The 13805-nt window shown below is 45.0% G+C and overlaps 1 protein-coding gene across 2 annotated transcripts in view; it reads left to right on the top strand.

Annotated features, from left to right (window-relative positions):
- Positions 1–13805, top strand: part of SEL1L3 (SEL1L family member 3) — a 108188-nt gene that overhangs the window by 43793 nt on the left and 50590 nt on the right. For both annotated transcript variants that reach the window (XM_043438656.1, XM_043438657.1), the window contains exons 7-9: positions 634–766; positions 2648–2780; positions 4496–4636. In XM_043438656.1, coding sequence (XP_043294591.1) covers positions 634–766; positions 2648–2780; positions 4496–4636 — 407 coding nt within the window. The remainder of the gene's footprint in view (positions 1–633; positions 767–2647; positions 2781–4495; positions 4637–13805) is intronic.

Below are 13805 nucleotides of genomic sequence, written 5' to 3' on the forward strand. Positions count from 1 at the left end.
TCACCAATATCAATAGTTGGCATGTATTGGATATCTGTGGTGGGCAAGGCACTTTGCTATTAATAGATGCTGTATGTTTTCAGTAAAGAATTTGCCTGCTATTCAGGAGACCTGGATTCGATCCCTGGGTCAGGAAGATTCTCTGAAGAAGGGAATGACTGCCTACTCCAGTATTCTTGCCTGGAGAATTCCCTGGACAGAGGAGTCTGGTGGGCTACAGTCCGTGGGGTTGAAAAGAGTCATATATGACTGAGTAACTAACACTTTTTCTTTCACTTTCATTGAATATTTATGGTGGGCAAGGCACTTAGCTATTAATAGATGCTGTATGTTATGTCTTTGCATCTACTTAATCCTTTTACCAACCCAGTAAGAGAGGAATTATCATTTTTACTAATGAGAAGCCTCAATCTCAGAGAGGTTAAGCAACTGATCCAAGGTCACACAGCTGGTAAACAGCAGAGTTGGGATCTTAGCTCAAGCCTGCCTGACCCCACCATCATCTCATCTTCTCGAATCCAGAGTAAAGGGTTTGTGGAAATTTGGGGTTTTAAATCAAGGAGGGTTAATCAAAGAGTCTTTTAAAAAATCTGTTCAAACCCAGAGCTCTCTTAATCCTTTGTACTTTTCTAGCTTCCGTGAGGATTTTCATTATAATGACACCTCTGGGTACTTCATTATTGGAGGGAGCAGGTACGTGGCCGGCATTGAAGGGTTTTTTGGACCCCTGAAGTACTATCGCCTCCACGCTCTGCACCCTGCACGGGTAAGCCCGGGGGACCAAGGCGTATTCGGGTGCTTATGGGTGATGGGCGGGTAGCTCAGGAACATGGAACTCAGTCCAGTGCAAACAAAAGATTTATCCATGCCAGACCTCGCATCGGCTCTGTCACCAAACATAATTAATATTGAGGCTTTTCCCCCCTGCAAACGCAATAATAGATTTTTGTTAACGTTTGGTTCATTTAGTACTCATAAAATGGAAACCATTTACTTCCTCTGTTTTAATAACTAGTAGCTTAATTATAGAGTCGATTTTTATCAGGCTGTTGCCTATCCAGTGATTAAGCTAATGAAAGGAGAGAAGCTTAGTTATTTGGTAAAACTTCTTTTATATGCTATTATTTAAAGTATCAGAAGAGGAGACACTCCAGGAAATTAGACTCTTGGTTCTGCATACTGCTTTCTCCAGAAACAGGCCTTCAGCTCATACTGGGTGGGGTGAACTGCAGTTGCAGAGATCATAGAGGGCCCTGTAGTCAGAATTGAATTCTCAAGTCCAAAACCCACCCACGAATAGAATGGAATTGTCCAAGTCTCCAGGCCAGCTCCAGCAGGGCTAGCAGCTAGAGGAGGGCTGTCCCACATGGGAACCTTCACCCTGGTTGCTTTTTGTGCTTTGGTAAGGAGATCGCTGGATACCTGAAAAGGGAATATTTTTTTTTTCATTCTCATGACCTTGTGGAGTTTGTTCTGGGAAAATCAGGAGTTACTAGGTAAAATCAGTTAGGAAAAATGGGGCACCTTATCGCCCATGGGCAATAGGTCATCTTAGAGCCTCTGCTGAGAAATCTCTAGAAGAGGAAAAAAGTGAAATTCATTTGTTCATTTATGCAACCAGTACTTATTAAGCACCTACTATGTGCCAGGCTCTATGCAAGATGCTGAGGCATCCAAGATGAATTAAATTGGTGAATTTCAAACTTTTTTTTGAAGGTGATCTACAATTAAGAAAAATCCGTTTTAAAAGCATGAGCAGTACATACATATTCATACATATACAGTACCTATATATTATATATATATATATATATATATATATGCATGTACATACACACACATAAATGTATAAACACAAAACTGAAAGAAGAATTTTACTAAGAACACAGACCCTTGTTATGTTCAGTGTATTCTGATATTTTGTGTTCTGCTTCATAAAAAACAAAATCACTGCTGGTTACAAACCACTGAAATAATGTCATGACCCTCCGATAATGGATCACAATCTGCATTTTGAAAACCACTGAGTTGAGATAAGACCTCTGGTCTTGAGGAGCTCCCTGCCTGGGTTTTAAACAGTTAAGTCATGAAAGTATGGGGTCTATGCTTTCATTTAGACATGAACACAGTGTTTGGGAGTACTGAGACAGGCTCATCTGCTTGGGTACTCGTGTGAAAGTGGGTGGGCTGCTAGGGAGGCAGCCCTGAAGTGATGACCTTGGATCTAATTCTTAGAAGTTGAGCAGGAGCCTTCCAAGCTTAAGAAAAGGAGAGGAGGGCTGCCAGGAGCAGGTGCATCATGGTTAGACTTGGTGACCTTTGGGAACTCTGGGGAGATGAATGTGATCTCTGGGGACAGAATGCAGCAGTGGGGAAGAAGAGAGCATGGAGATCTGGTCTCTGGGAAATCCTAACATTTAAGAAGCTCTGCAGACGAGAAGATGCTACAAAAAAGAAGCTAGAGGGAAGCGATCAGAGCTGGCATGCCCTTCAATTCCTGGTAGCACCCTTCTTTTGAGAATCCAGAGAGGACAATCTGTGTACAAACAAGCCAACTTGGGGCTATCACTGGGAGAAGGAAATCCAGCATAGGTATCCATGGGCGTTTGATGACAGTTGTTCCTTACGTTTTCTTGCCCTCTTGTAGATTTTCAATCCCCTCCTTGAGAAGCAACTTTCTGAACAAATCAAGTTATATTACGAAAGGTGTGCTGAAGTTCAAGAAATAGTGTCTGTGTACACATCCACGGTGCAGCAGGGGGACAGGGGACAAGAAGCGTGTAAGTATTGAACTTAAGGAGAGCAAGTTTTGGCTCTGGGCATTTGTATCAACATGTTTGGGTTCTTTCTGTGAGTGTGTTAGTCACTCAGTCATGTCTGACTTTTTGCGACCCTATGGATTGGGGCCTGCCAGGGATTTTCCAGGCAAGAATACTGGAGTGGGTTGCCATTCCCTTCTCCAGGGTATCTTCCTGACCCAGGGATCGAACCCAGGTCTCCCTCATTACAGGTGGATTCTTCACCATCTGAGCCTGAGAAGGCTTCTTCCTCAGCAGGCTGAAATAGAACACATGTGACTTGATCAGTGGGGACAAGTATGACTTCACATAGATTGATGCAAATGAAAGTGTGCCTTCTACCTAGATCCCAACAGGACCAACACTCAGCAGGAACCCAAGGCTGCCTCATAGCTTCAAGCAGCTGTAATTTAGTTTAAGAATATAAATGAGAGTGTTTTGAGCCTCAAATTGTATTATTCCCATCCATAATGCGATCTTAGGCCAGTCTAAGAAAATAAAAATGAATTGGAAAATAAATTAATCATTAGAAATGTTTCCCCATCGGTGCACTTTTGTCTTGGGCCATTAATATCTGAATATTAGCTTTCAGAAATGTTGAACAATGGCTTTGTTGTTAGGGGCTGGGTTTAATTTTTTTAAATCCTTGAAATTGACTCATTCTGGAAGACATTGGTAATTTTTCAACAGAAGGAATGAATTTCAAATAGAGTGTTTTCATGCTTGCCCATATTTGCATGGACATCCTTTCATTCATATGGAGGGTGTACCTGTTATAAAACTCATCTCGTCTTCCAACGTTCCAGCTTGGACCTAGCACTTACAAATTTCTCTGTCTGTAGATCTTCTTGCATAGTATGGTGGCACTAGAGTTAGTCACATATGTTCCTTCTGGAAGAGAAATTCCTGTGGGACCTTTGCCATCAGCAAAAGCAAATTGAGTATTTCAGTCCTGCCAAGATATCGCACCATCCCCACAGCTGAACTTCCCATTTCAGGCCATGGAGGGATAGATGCCTCTTGCACAATACCCCATTCTGATAGGGTTCACATAAAATGGTCCTGGGAAGTGATTAGAGATGATGATAGGTAAGTGTGGAAAGGCAGCACTTCTGCAATTTAATTTAAGAATAGGCCATACTAGTCCCCCAGCTGCCGCTTTCACCGCTGAATCATCCAGAAAATATGATGCTGTCAGAAGAGGGGGAAGATATATAGAATAGTAATATCCCAAACAGGAAAGAAACTGATTTTGATAGCTGATGTAATTTCAGGAGAGATACCCGGAGTCAGAAGGCCGGTCTTGCATGCTGATCTGTGTGGTGGCATTGGGAGGACTTTTCTAACGTCTTCTGCTGCCTCGATTCCCTGGGGTCCCTGGGCTTTGCTTCTCGGTTCACACTGCCAACAAAATGGCCTAGATACTGGCCTCTTGGGGACCCATCCGAGGCCAGCTGCTGATTCTGTAGAATTATTCAACAGCTATCAGCAACTTTGGCACATTTCCCTTGGACGAGGCTTTGAATTTGTGACCTCGAGGCAGAGGCATCGTAGCCAATTTCAAATCCCTGATGTATCCAAACCAACGTCCAGGAAGCTTTAAGTCTGACGCCTTATTCCTGGTTCATCTTAGAGGAAGGGATTTAGGGAGGCAAGCCCTTCCCTCTAACAGTACCTGGGGCTTCCCTTTCCTGTAGGCAACCTCCGAAATTCCTACCTGGACCTGAAACTCAGATATGGGCGGCCCTCGACGTGCAGAGCCTTCCCCTGGGAGAAGGAGCTAAGAGCCAAGCATCGAAGTTTGTTCCAGGCTTTGTTGGAGCTGAGTTCGGTGACAGGTAATTGAGTCCATGCCTTGTCTTTGGACATGGGTTAGAAAGGTCTCTGCTTTTCTGCTTTCCCTCACCTTCTTTAGTGATTTATACCTTGAAGTTATTTTTAACACTAGTGTTCTAGCTTAATTTCAAATTTAAATTCTGCCCTTGTATGTCCACCACTCTCGATATACCTGTGCACATTTGTGACACTAAATAGAAAAACTTAAATTTAGGAATCACTTGAGCAAGTCTTCATGCAAAGCCAAGGCCAAAAGCAAACAGCCGACTGCCAGACCTGACCCCCAAATGTGGTTGCTCTGGCATACACATTGTTGTCAGTTTTTTAAAAAATTAGTGACCAGTGTCTAAAAACATATAAAAGTACAAATTTCTAGCCTTTGTCAAAATATCCAAAGATCTGGCGATGCTGGGCCTCAGTTCCTGAGTGGCAGCGAGCTCAGAGGTGAGTGGTTGGCACAGACGGGTTTTGTCCATCTGCAGCCCCTCCTGCTCTAGGTGAGCACTTCCTGTTGCCTCCATCATGGATCTCACCCCTGACTTGAAGTATTTTCAAGCAGCATTTCAGGAGTCTGTGTATATTTCCCACATGTGGCCAGCTTAGGTCCATTGCCATTATGGTTTGCATAGTAATTAAGTACACACTGTTAGACTCTGAGGGATCTGGAAACAGTGCCTGTTGGGAAGAGGAGAGAAGCTGGAGGTGTTCAGCCTGGGGAAGGGAATGATAAGGAGGATGATGAGAATTATTTTAGTGACTATGAGAGCCTGTGGTGTTCCTGGGCATCTGATCAGACCCTTGAGTCAAGGCAATGCAGAAACTGATTTCTGCTTCGCTTAAGAACTTTCTAAAAATGGGAGCGTCCAGTGGAATAGATTCTCTTTGCAGATAGTGACTCACCCTCACCCTATCTTGAAAGAATTCAAACCAGAAAAGATATTTCATCTTTGGTTCATTTGATATTTGCTGAGTGACTGCTCAGTTACTTGGCTAGACTGCGGAGTTAAGTAAAATAATTCAAGGTTTCTGCCTGTGAGGGACAGACTTGAAAGCAAAGAAAAATCGTCATGTATTTAAAAAAATAAAAGCTATGGGAGTAATTGACAACTGCACAAAGGGAGTGGTCAGTTCTACTTAGAAGTCTAGGGTATTCAGGGTAGGCTTCCTGGAGGAAGTGACCCTGGGGTTGATTTTCTCCTAATTTTATTTATTAATGTTTATTTTCGGCTGTGCTGGGTCCTCCTTGCTGCACAAGCTTTTCTCTAGTTGTGGTGATTGGGGGATACTCTCTAGATGTGGTGCACAGGCTTCTCCTTAGCAGTGGCTTCTCGTTGCAGAGCATGGGCTCTAGAGCACAGAGGCTTCAGTAGTTGTGGTGCGTAGGCTAAGTTGCTCCGAGGCTTGTGGAATCTTCCTGGACCAGGGATCAAACCCATGTCTCCTGCATTGTCAGGTGGATTCTTTACTACTGAGCCACCAGGGAAGCCCCTGGTTCCAACTTTAACTTAGTCCTTACTAGCTGTGTGATCTTAGGCAAGCCACTTTATTTATCTGAGACTTACGTTTCCTCATCTGCAAAATGGGGATGACAAACAGGAGTCTGTCTCCCCTAGTGTTGATTTAAATGAATTTATACTTAGAGTATTGGCACTTAGTAAACCCCATGTAAACAGCATTTCTCAATCTTGGCCCTGCTCACGTTCAGGACTGGATAATTCTTTGTTGTGAAGGGTCTGTCCTGTGCTTTGGAGGATGATTAGCTGCATTTCTGATCTCCACCCACTGGGTATCAGTGGCACTCTGTCTCCTCCCATGCCCCCACATCCACTCAAGTGTAACAACCAAAAATGTCTCTAGACGTTGCCAAGTGTCCCCCAGGAGGCCAAGCTGCCCCCAGCTGAGAATCACTGTTGTTGTGTACATGTTAATCTGTTATTACCTGGTCTTCATGGGTCTTCTGGGAGATGGTGGAGTTGCCCCCCAAGTTGGGTGAATAGAAGAAGGAGAAACATGTTGGAAGGTGTAGGCTAAACAGGCAAAGACAACATCCACCTGAAAACTAGTCTCATGAGATTTCGGATATGTTTAAATATAGTTTTGCTGATTGGGAGCAGGAATGAATCATTTTTCACAAAACATTCTTTTTAAAGCAAATACTCTCAATAAAGAATGTTTTTGTGTTATTTTTACAGCTCAGAAGTTTCATTTAAAGAATGTGGAATGATTTTATTCTCCGTGGAGGCCTAGAAAGGGAGCTCATTAAAAACCCAAATCATGAGCCCCCGAACGTTGAGACTTGATGGGCTGTGGTGCTGGGGGACTGTCACATGGCAGCAGAGAAATGCATGCAGCTGCCCCATCCCTGGGGGGAGAGGGGGCGCAGAGCTGGGTTTGCCGCTTCGAGGCTCACTGCTGGTGCCCAGCCAGCCAGGTGAGTCCCGCCGGTGCCAAGTCTGCGTACATCAGCAGCAATGAACGTACCCTGAGGGGCCTCTGCCTCCCCAGGCACGGGGCCACCTGCATCCCGCCTCTCCCTGCCACTTCCTGAGGCCCAGGAGCAGGTGGGACAGGGATGGGGGCAGACAGCGTAGGCAAGTCTCCAGAACCAACCTCAGACCCCCATTCTGTCAGCCCCTGTACGTCTAGTTTATGTTGTCCCATCTGCGGGAACTGGGAGCTTTCTGCAGAGGTAGAGCCTACACTCCTCATTAAAATTCATCTCTGCCTGGCACACTGCCCTTACTTGGGGCAATCATCGTTAACCAGATATTCTGCCTGCCTAATCCTAGAGAGAGACTGGTGTCACACATCATGCCCAGTTTCTAACAATCCTGAGACAATGAAGGAAATTTGATTTTGTAAGTTGAGGGTAAAAAAAGATAATTAAAGATTACTTACACACCTTTACTCTGGCCCTATAGAAAGAAGAGTAGTCAGACTGGTGTGACTATGTTTCTCTTCCCACTTCCTCACATACCTTTTCTTCCAAGTTTATCCTGCGGTGGGTGTCTAGCTGGCTTTGGAGTGCTTTGGATAACTCTAGTCGATAGGAACTGTGTTTGTATTGTGTTTTCTGCTGTCAGCCTGAGCTGTTTCGTCCTGTTGACTGATAGACTTTTCTAGAATATCCTCATCAGATTACATTTCTCGTATCTGAGATAAGCTACAGGAACAGACTCAAGGATCAGATGTTGGCTGCTCAAAATTCTTGATGTAGAAACAGAGTAGGTGCAGGGGCACAGATAAAGGAATGCAACTGTGGGAATAAGTTAAGTCACTTGTATCACAACCTTCCATTCATTCATTCCCTAGACAAGTGGACCCCATGAGCCAGGATAGAACAAAGATGGGGCCATGTTTTGAGTGAGAGTGACTTAGGTTAAATGCAAAGAAAAACATCAGCTCCCATAGTTCCCACAAATAGAATTAATTGGTGGAATTATTTTTTTCCTGGCATTAAAAAATACATATGACAGCAACAGACAATGGCTTGCAATTTCTCGTTCTTTGTGACAGACTCACCACTTTCTTGGCAGCATCGCCTCACACGCACCGCCAACTGCACTGCCAGGCTGTTGTACGTGCACACTTCAGATGTGAGTGTATCCCCACGCACCGGCACCATGTGATTTTAGATGGATCATCGCTTCAAAGGAGCCATGGGCACAGTGCATGGGGTACAGAGCTAATTGTGCTTCCTCACAATCAGTTGGAGTGTCCTCTGCTTTCTGCCCGGGGAGCTCAGGCGTGGTCACCACCTCCTACTTGTTCCCCAAAGATTGAGCTCTACTTTTCTACTACAGAAGAGAAAATCAAGTATTTACACTATCACTCTTTAAGGACTGTAATTTAAAAAATTTTTTGTGGTAAAATGCACATAATTTAAAATTCCACATCGTCACCCTTTATAAGTGTAAGGGCTTCCCTCGTAGCTAAGTTGGTAGAGAATCTGTCTGCAATGCAGGAGATCCAGGTTTGATCCCTGGGTTGGGAAGATCCCCTGGAGAAGGAAATGGCAACCCACTCCAGTATTCTTGCCTGGAAAATCCCGTGGACAGAGGAGCCTGGCAGGCTACAGTCCGGTAGGGTCACAAGAGTTGGACACGACTTAGTGACTAAACCGCCACCACCATCAGTAGTGTTAAGTACGTTCACATTGTGGCACAAAAGATTCTAGAACTTTCTCATCTTGCAAAACTGAAACTCTGTACTCATTTAGAGGGATTTTCCTGGTAGCTCAGACGGTAAAGAATCTGCCTGCAATGCAGGACACCCGGGTTTGATCCCTGGGTTGGGAAGATTCCCCTGGAGAAGGGAATGGCAGCCCACTCCAGTGCTCCTGTCTGGAGAATTCCATGGACAAAGGACTGTCGGGCTACAGCCCATGGGTTCGCAAAGAGTCAGACATGACTGAGTGACTACCACCGCTAGTATCCGCCTTTAGACCACAGTTCCCCACGCCGCCCCCTGGTGGCCACCATTCTACTTTCTTTGCCTATGCATGTGATTCTTTGAGAGACCACATATGAGTGGAATCATAGAGTATTTGTCCTTGTGTGACTGGCTTATCTCACTTAACATAAAGTCCTCAAAGTTTGCCCATGCTGGAGCCTCTCTCAGAATATCCTTCCTGTTTAAGGCTGAATAATATTCTATTGCATGTCTAGATCACATTTTGTTTATTCATTCATCTGTGGATGGACACTTGGGTTGCCTCCCCCTCCCCAGGTGCACTATTTTGAATAGTGCTTCTTTGAAAGTAATGTACAAGCATCTCTTGAGGACTTGGCTTTCAATTCTTTAGGCTGTATACTGAAAGGTGGGCTTGCTGGATCACATGATGATTTTACATTTAATCTCGTGAGGAACCATTATCCCGTTTTCCATACGGGCTGCACCATCTTACATTCCTGTCAACAGTGTACGAGGGTTCCAATTTCTCCACATTCTCACCAACACTTGTGATTCTCTGGGGTTTTGATGGTAGCCATTTTCAGAGGTGTGAGGTATAATTTGTAATTTATTTGCTAGGGTAAGTCTAGTTTCATAGGAATGAAGAATGCAATACTCTCATAAAGGGACAGTGTCTATAAAAGAGATTCATGGACAGATAGGTAACTTACGGACCTAAGAGACAGAGTCGCCCGCGTAAAGCTCATCTCATCTGCCTTGAGACACACGTCCTTGGTCCTCTGTGTCTCCATTACTTGCTTGACTGCAAGCTTGTCCAGGGTGTTGCAAGAGGTGTCAGTATCCCACTGACACTTCCAATTACTTCGCAGTGTCTGCACTAATGCTGGACATAGGTTAGCTGCTGAGTTATCAATCCTTCTTCCATATGACCTGATAGAGTGCATTTCCGCACCACTCCCCACAAAGAACACATCTCAGTCACCTGTGCACCTCAGCTTGCCTGCCTTGCAAGAAGCCTTCAAGTTCCAAGTCAGCCTCTTCACATCATCGTTCCTGTCCCCTTAGGCAGTCAGCTCCATCTCCCCCACACTCCTTTCGATTGTGTAGGTGTCCCCTTATCAGTACCCATCTTACCAAGTTACAATATTGACTTGCCTGTCTAGTTCCACAGCAGCGCTCAGATGTCTTCAAATCTAGGCTTTCTTTGAAGACCCTCAGTATTTGTTGAGTCACTAAACATACTCCAAATTAACAAGTGATCTCGTTATAAGTACTAAAAACATCTTTTGGGGGTGTGAGAGAACAGGGAGTTTGACTTCCAGGAGATGCAAGTTCAAAGCCAAGCCATTATAGCAATCCAGGCTGATGGAGTCTATGGCCTATTTGCCTTTTCTCTACATTTTTCTGTTTTCTCTCACACATTTTTAGTCTGCTTCTCCCTCAGGAGGTGACATCCTGGCTCTGAAAACACTGTCCTGTTTCCCAGGTCAGGCAGAATGATGTCTCCCAACTCTTGCCTGTTAGCAAAAGTAGACCAGAATCCTTCTTAGAATATGCACACGCATGACAAAAGAATACCCGAAATGCAGCCCTTAGGGTTTTCGCCTCCATATATCTGTAACCTCGTTGCTGAGGTGTTACAGGTGCCTGGATATGAAACTGCCCGAAGGTTCATGCAGACCCAACCTGGCACCCATGTCCTGAGAACCTCCAAACATGGCGCTGGGCCCTGGGGCGACCGTGATGAGAAGCGTACACCGACCCACACACTACGGTCTGCCAAGTGCCAGGGGGTGCGGAGCTGGGAGTCTTCTTGCATGGTGACAGCTGATGTGCTAACCTGATGGAAAATGCAGCTGTCCCCACTGGTAGTTCCCGCTCTGGAGCAGCCCAGGACTCATTCCTCTCCTCCCGGAGTCAGCATGCCTTTGAGTTAGAGATGGCAGTGCTCCTGGGGCACCCAGCTGCGATGCATACCGATGTAGCAGCCAACCTTCCCGCCTCCCGGCGTTCCTGGGCCCCTGCTCTGCATCCTCATTTCCTCGTGTGGCCCGGGAATGCTACTGTGCCACTCTGTCCTGAAGTCCAGGCTCTGGGGGACATCTGACCGAGACCCCACGTTCAAGACTTCAGGGGGACCATTCTAATTGGCCAGCCTCTGTGCTGTTTCCTGGGGAAGCTCCAATTCTCTGGGAAAATGGCTCTTTTCAGAGCATAGAATCGCCTATTAGCTGTTTCTGACGCTAGGCTGGTAGTATTTCAGTATGCACACCTTTTCATCCTTGAAGAGGTATGCTGGCTGCTTCTTTCACTCTCCTCTGACACCTTTCTTGACAAAATGGAACCCTTTGAATTCAGAAACCCTTTGAATGGGCTCTGGAATCAGGGAAGAGAGATGGTGGGGACTGGCTGGTAAGAGGCTGCTGGAATGGCAGAGCCAGGTGTGGGCTCTGAGTCAGAGAACTGCTCGTGGTAGGAAGGAGCAAGGAAGGACACAAAGGCCTAGGTGCAGGGGGACTCCCCGGCAGGGAGGGCCAGGTAAGCGAGACAGGTGAGCGGCCAGCACGCCCTCCAGACAGGTGCCCCGAGGCCAGCACTGTTGACTCCCTTTCTTCTTTTCATGCCAGACTGGGCGTCCTGAGCCCGTGAGAGCTGGTGACTGTGGCTACAGAGAGGCTGAGTTCTGCCTCAGGGGTCCTCAGTGGTCCTCAGGGGGAGGCCAGGTCTGAGGCTGGGCTCCCGTCCTAGGGCTGAGGCCATCTGCATTGTTCCTGCAGGACTCTGCCTGGCTCCTGCCCCAGGCTTCAGAGAGTGGAATGCAGGAGAGGAGGTTCCTCTTCGCAATATGCAGAGGGGTGCTGGCTGCACTAGTTTCACTCAAGCTTGTTCCTGAAAGTCAAAGTGTTAGTCATCAGTTATGTCTGACTCTTTGCGACCCCATGGACTGTAGCCCCTCAGACTCCTCTGTCCGCGGGGATTCTCCAGGCAAGAATACTGGAGTGGGTTGCCATTCCCTTCTGCAGGGGATCTTCTCAACCCAGGGATCAAACCCGCATCTCCCACCTTGTGGACAGATTCCTTACTGTCTGAGCTACCAGGGAAGCCCCCCAACTCTTCATATTTTTGCAGTGTTTATTTGGAGACTAAAATGCAGAGCATGAAAAGGGTAGAAACACAATGGTGTTATTTAGCAATGCCAGGATACTCTGGAATTTAAGAGCTGTGTTTGCTGTTTTTCTTTAAAGGGCCCCTATCTTATTTTTTTAATTCAAGGAAGTATACATTATAGTTTTAAAAAAATACACACAGAGAAGGAGATAAAAAGAAGGAGGGAGTGGGGAGAAGAGGAGGGAGGAAGAGAAACGACATGTATAAAGCCAGAAAATCTACACAGGACAGAAAAGTACAAATAGTTTATTTCAGAGAGAGAAATAAGCCACCACTTTGAGTCTCAGGAACCCTGTGGGGCTCATCAAATGCAAATGCAAATGAGAGATGCGCTATTTAAAAAAAAAAATTAGTAAAACTTAGTGAAGATCTTTCCTTTTCTGGTTAAATGATATTTTCTTCTTTCATGTTTTTTTCCCCCTTTTCAAACTTCTCTGGATACATTATACCTTTCGGAAGGTTGAAACCAAAAATGACTTTCTTAATGTGTCTTTTTCCCCTCACAAGGAATAAACAAGCCTGCCTTTTTCTCCCAAATCCTCCATCAGATGTGGCTTCAGCTCCTTCAGTAGGCGGCTACCTTCTCGTTTTCTGCTTTTTGCCTCTTTTAATGATGAGCGCACAAATGGTGACCTTGTGGTATTGCTGGAAAAAAGAAAAAAAGAGCAAAATAAACAATACTGTGCTCCTGGGACGAGAGTGAGAGTTAATTAATGTTGGTGGTGCCTTTTGTTTCCTTAGCCTCTCGTGTAGGAAGGAAGAAAAATGGGAAAATGTCTCCATTTCTATTTTGTTTGTTTGTTTTTCATTACCCCATTAATCTCCATAAACAAAACATGTTTTTTAGTTACAGACCCACTAGAAAAAAAATGCATATGCTAAACCAGATGGGTGAAATTAACAGTCTCATTAAATGTATTTTTAGATAGCCAGTTTTACAATATCACCAGTGACATCAGAGCTTTGATTTTGTGCCACATTTGAAACGCAAACTTTAAAAAAATGTGCAAAATGAGCAGTTTTCCTTTAGCAGTATTATTTTATTATTATATCCACAAGGGCAGAAAACTGTCTAGATTCTTTTGTAGAGAAAGTACCGATTGGTAATGTTTGGGGGAGAGTTAAGAATTTTAATAGCTAAAAGAAATAATGAAGGCTTTTCCACCTGCCTTCGTTTCAGCCTGCAAATTTGTGTGCGTGTGTGCATTTGCTGAGGATTTGAACTTTGTGAAGGTTCTCTCTCCTGATTGTTATTCTCCAGCAATCTGTGCTTCTGGGACAATCCTGCTAATGATTTCTGGGGTTCTGTGCCAGATGTCAGCAGGGCAAGTGTTTCATTTGGAGCTTCATTTAGTTTGGAGTCTCTTCTCTCCTTTGAGTCCCCAAAGCCCATGTCCGTGGCTACTCAGGCAAAACTCATCATCTTAGTTATGTGTTTGGCAAAGCAGGTAAGGCCAGAATGAATCGTTAACAAAATGGTAATATTGCTTTGCTCTGAGTGTGCACAAAGGGGCATTGGAGATGAGTATGTATTTAAAAGTAAATATAAGAACAAGTAGGAGTAGGGTTTATTTTGCAACTCCATCCGAG

This window comes from Cervus canadensis, chromosome 19 (genome assembly GCF_019320065.1).
Source record: "Cervus canadensis isolate Bull #8, Minnesota chromosome 19, ASM1932006v1, whole genome shotgun sequence".
NCBI lineage: Eukaryota > Metazoa > Chordata > Mammalia > Artiodactyla > Cervidae > Cervus > Cervus canadensis.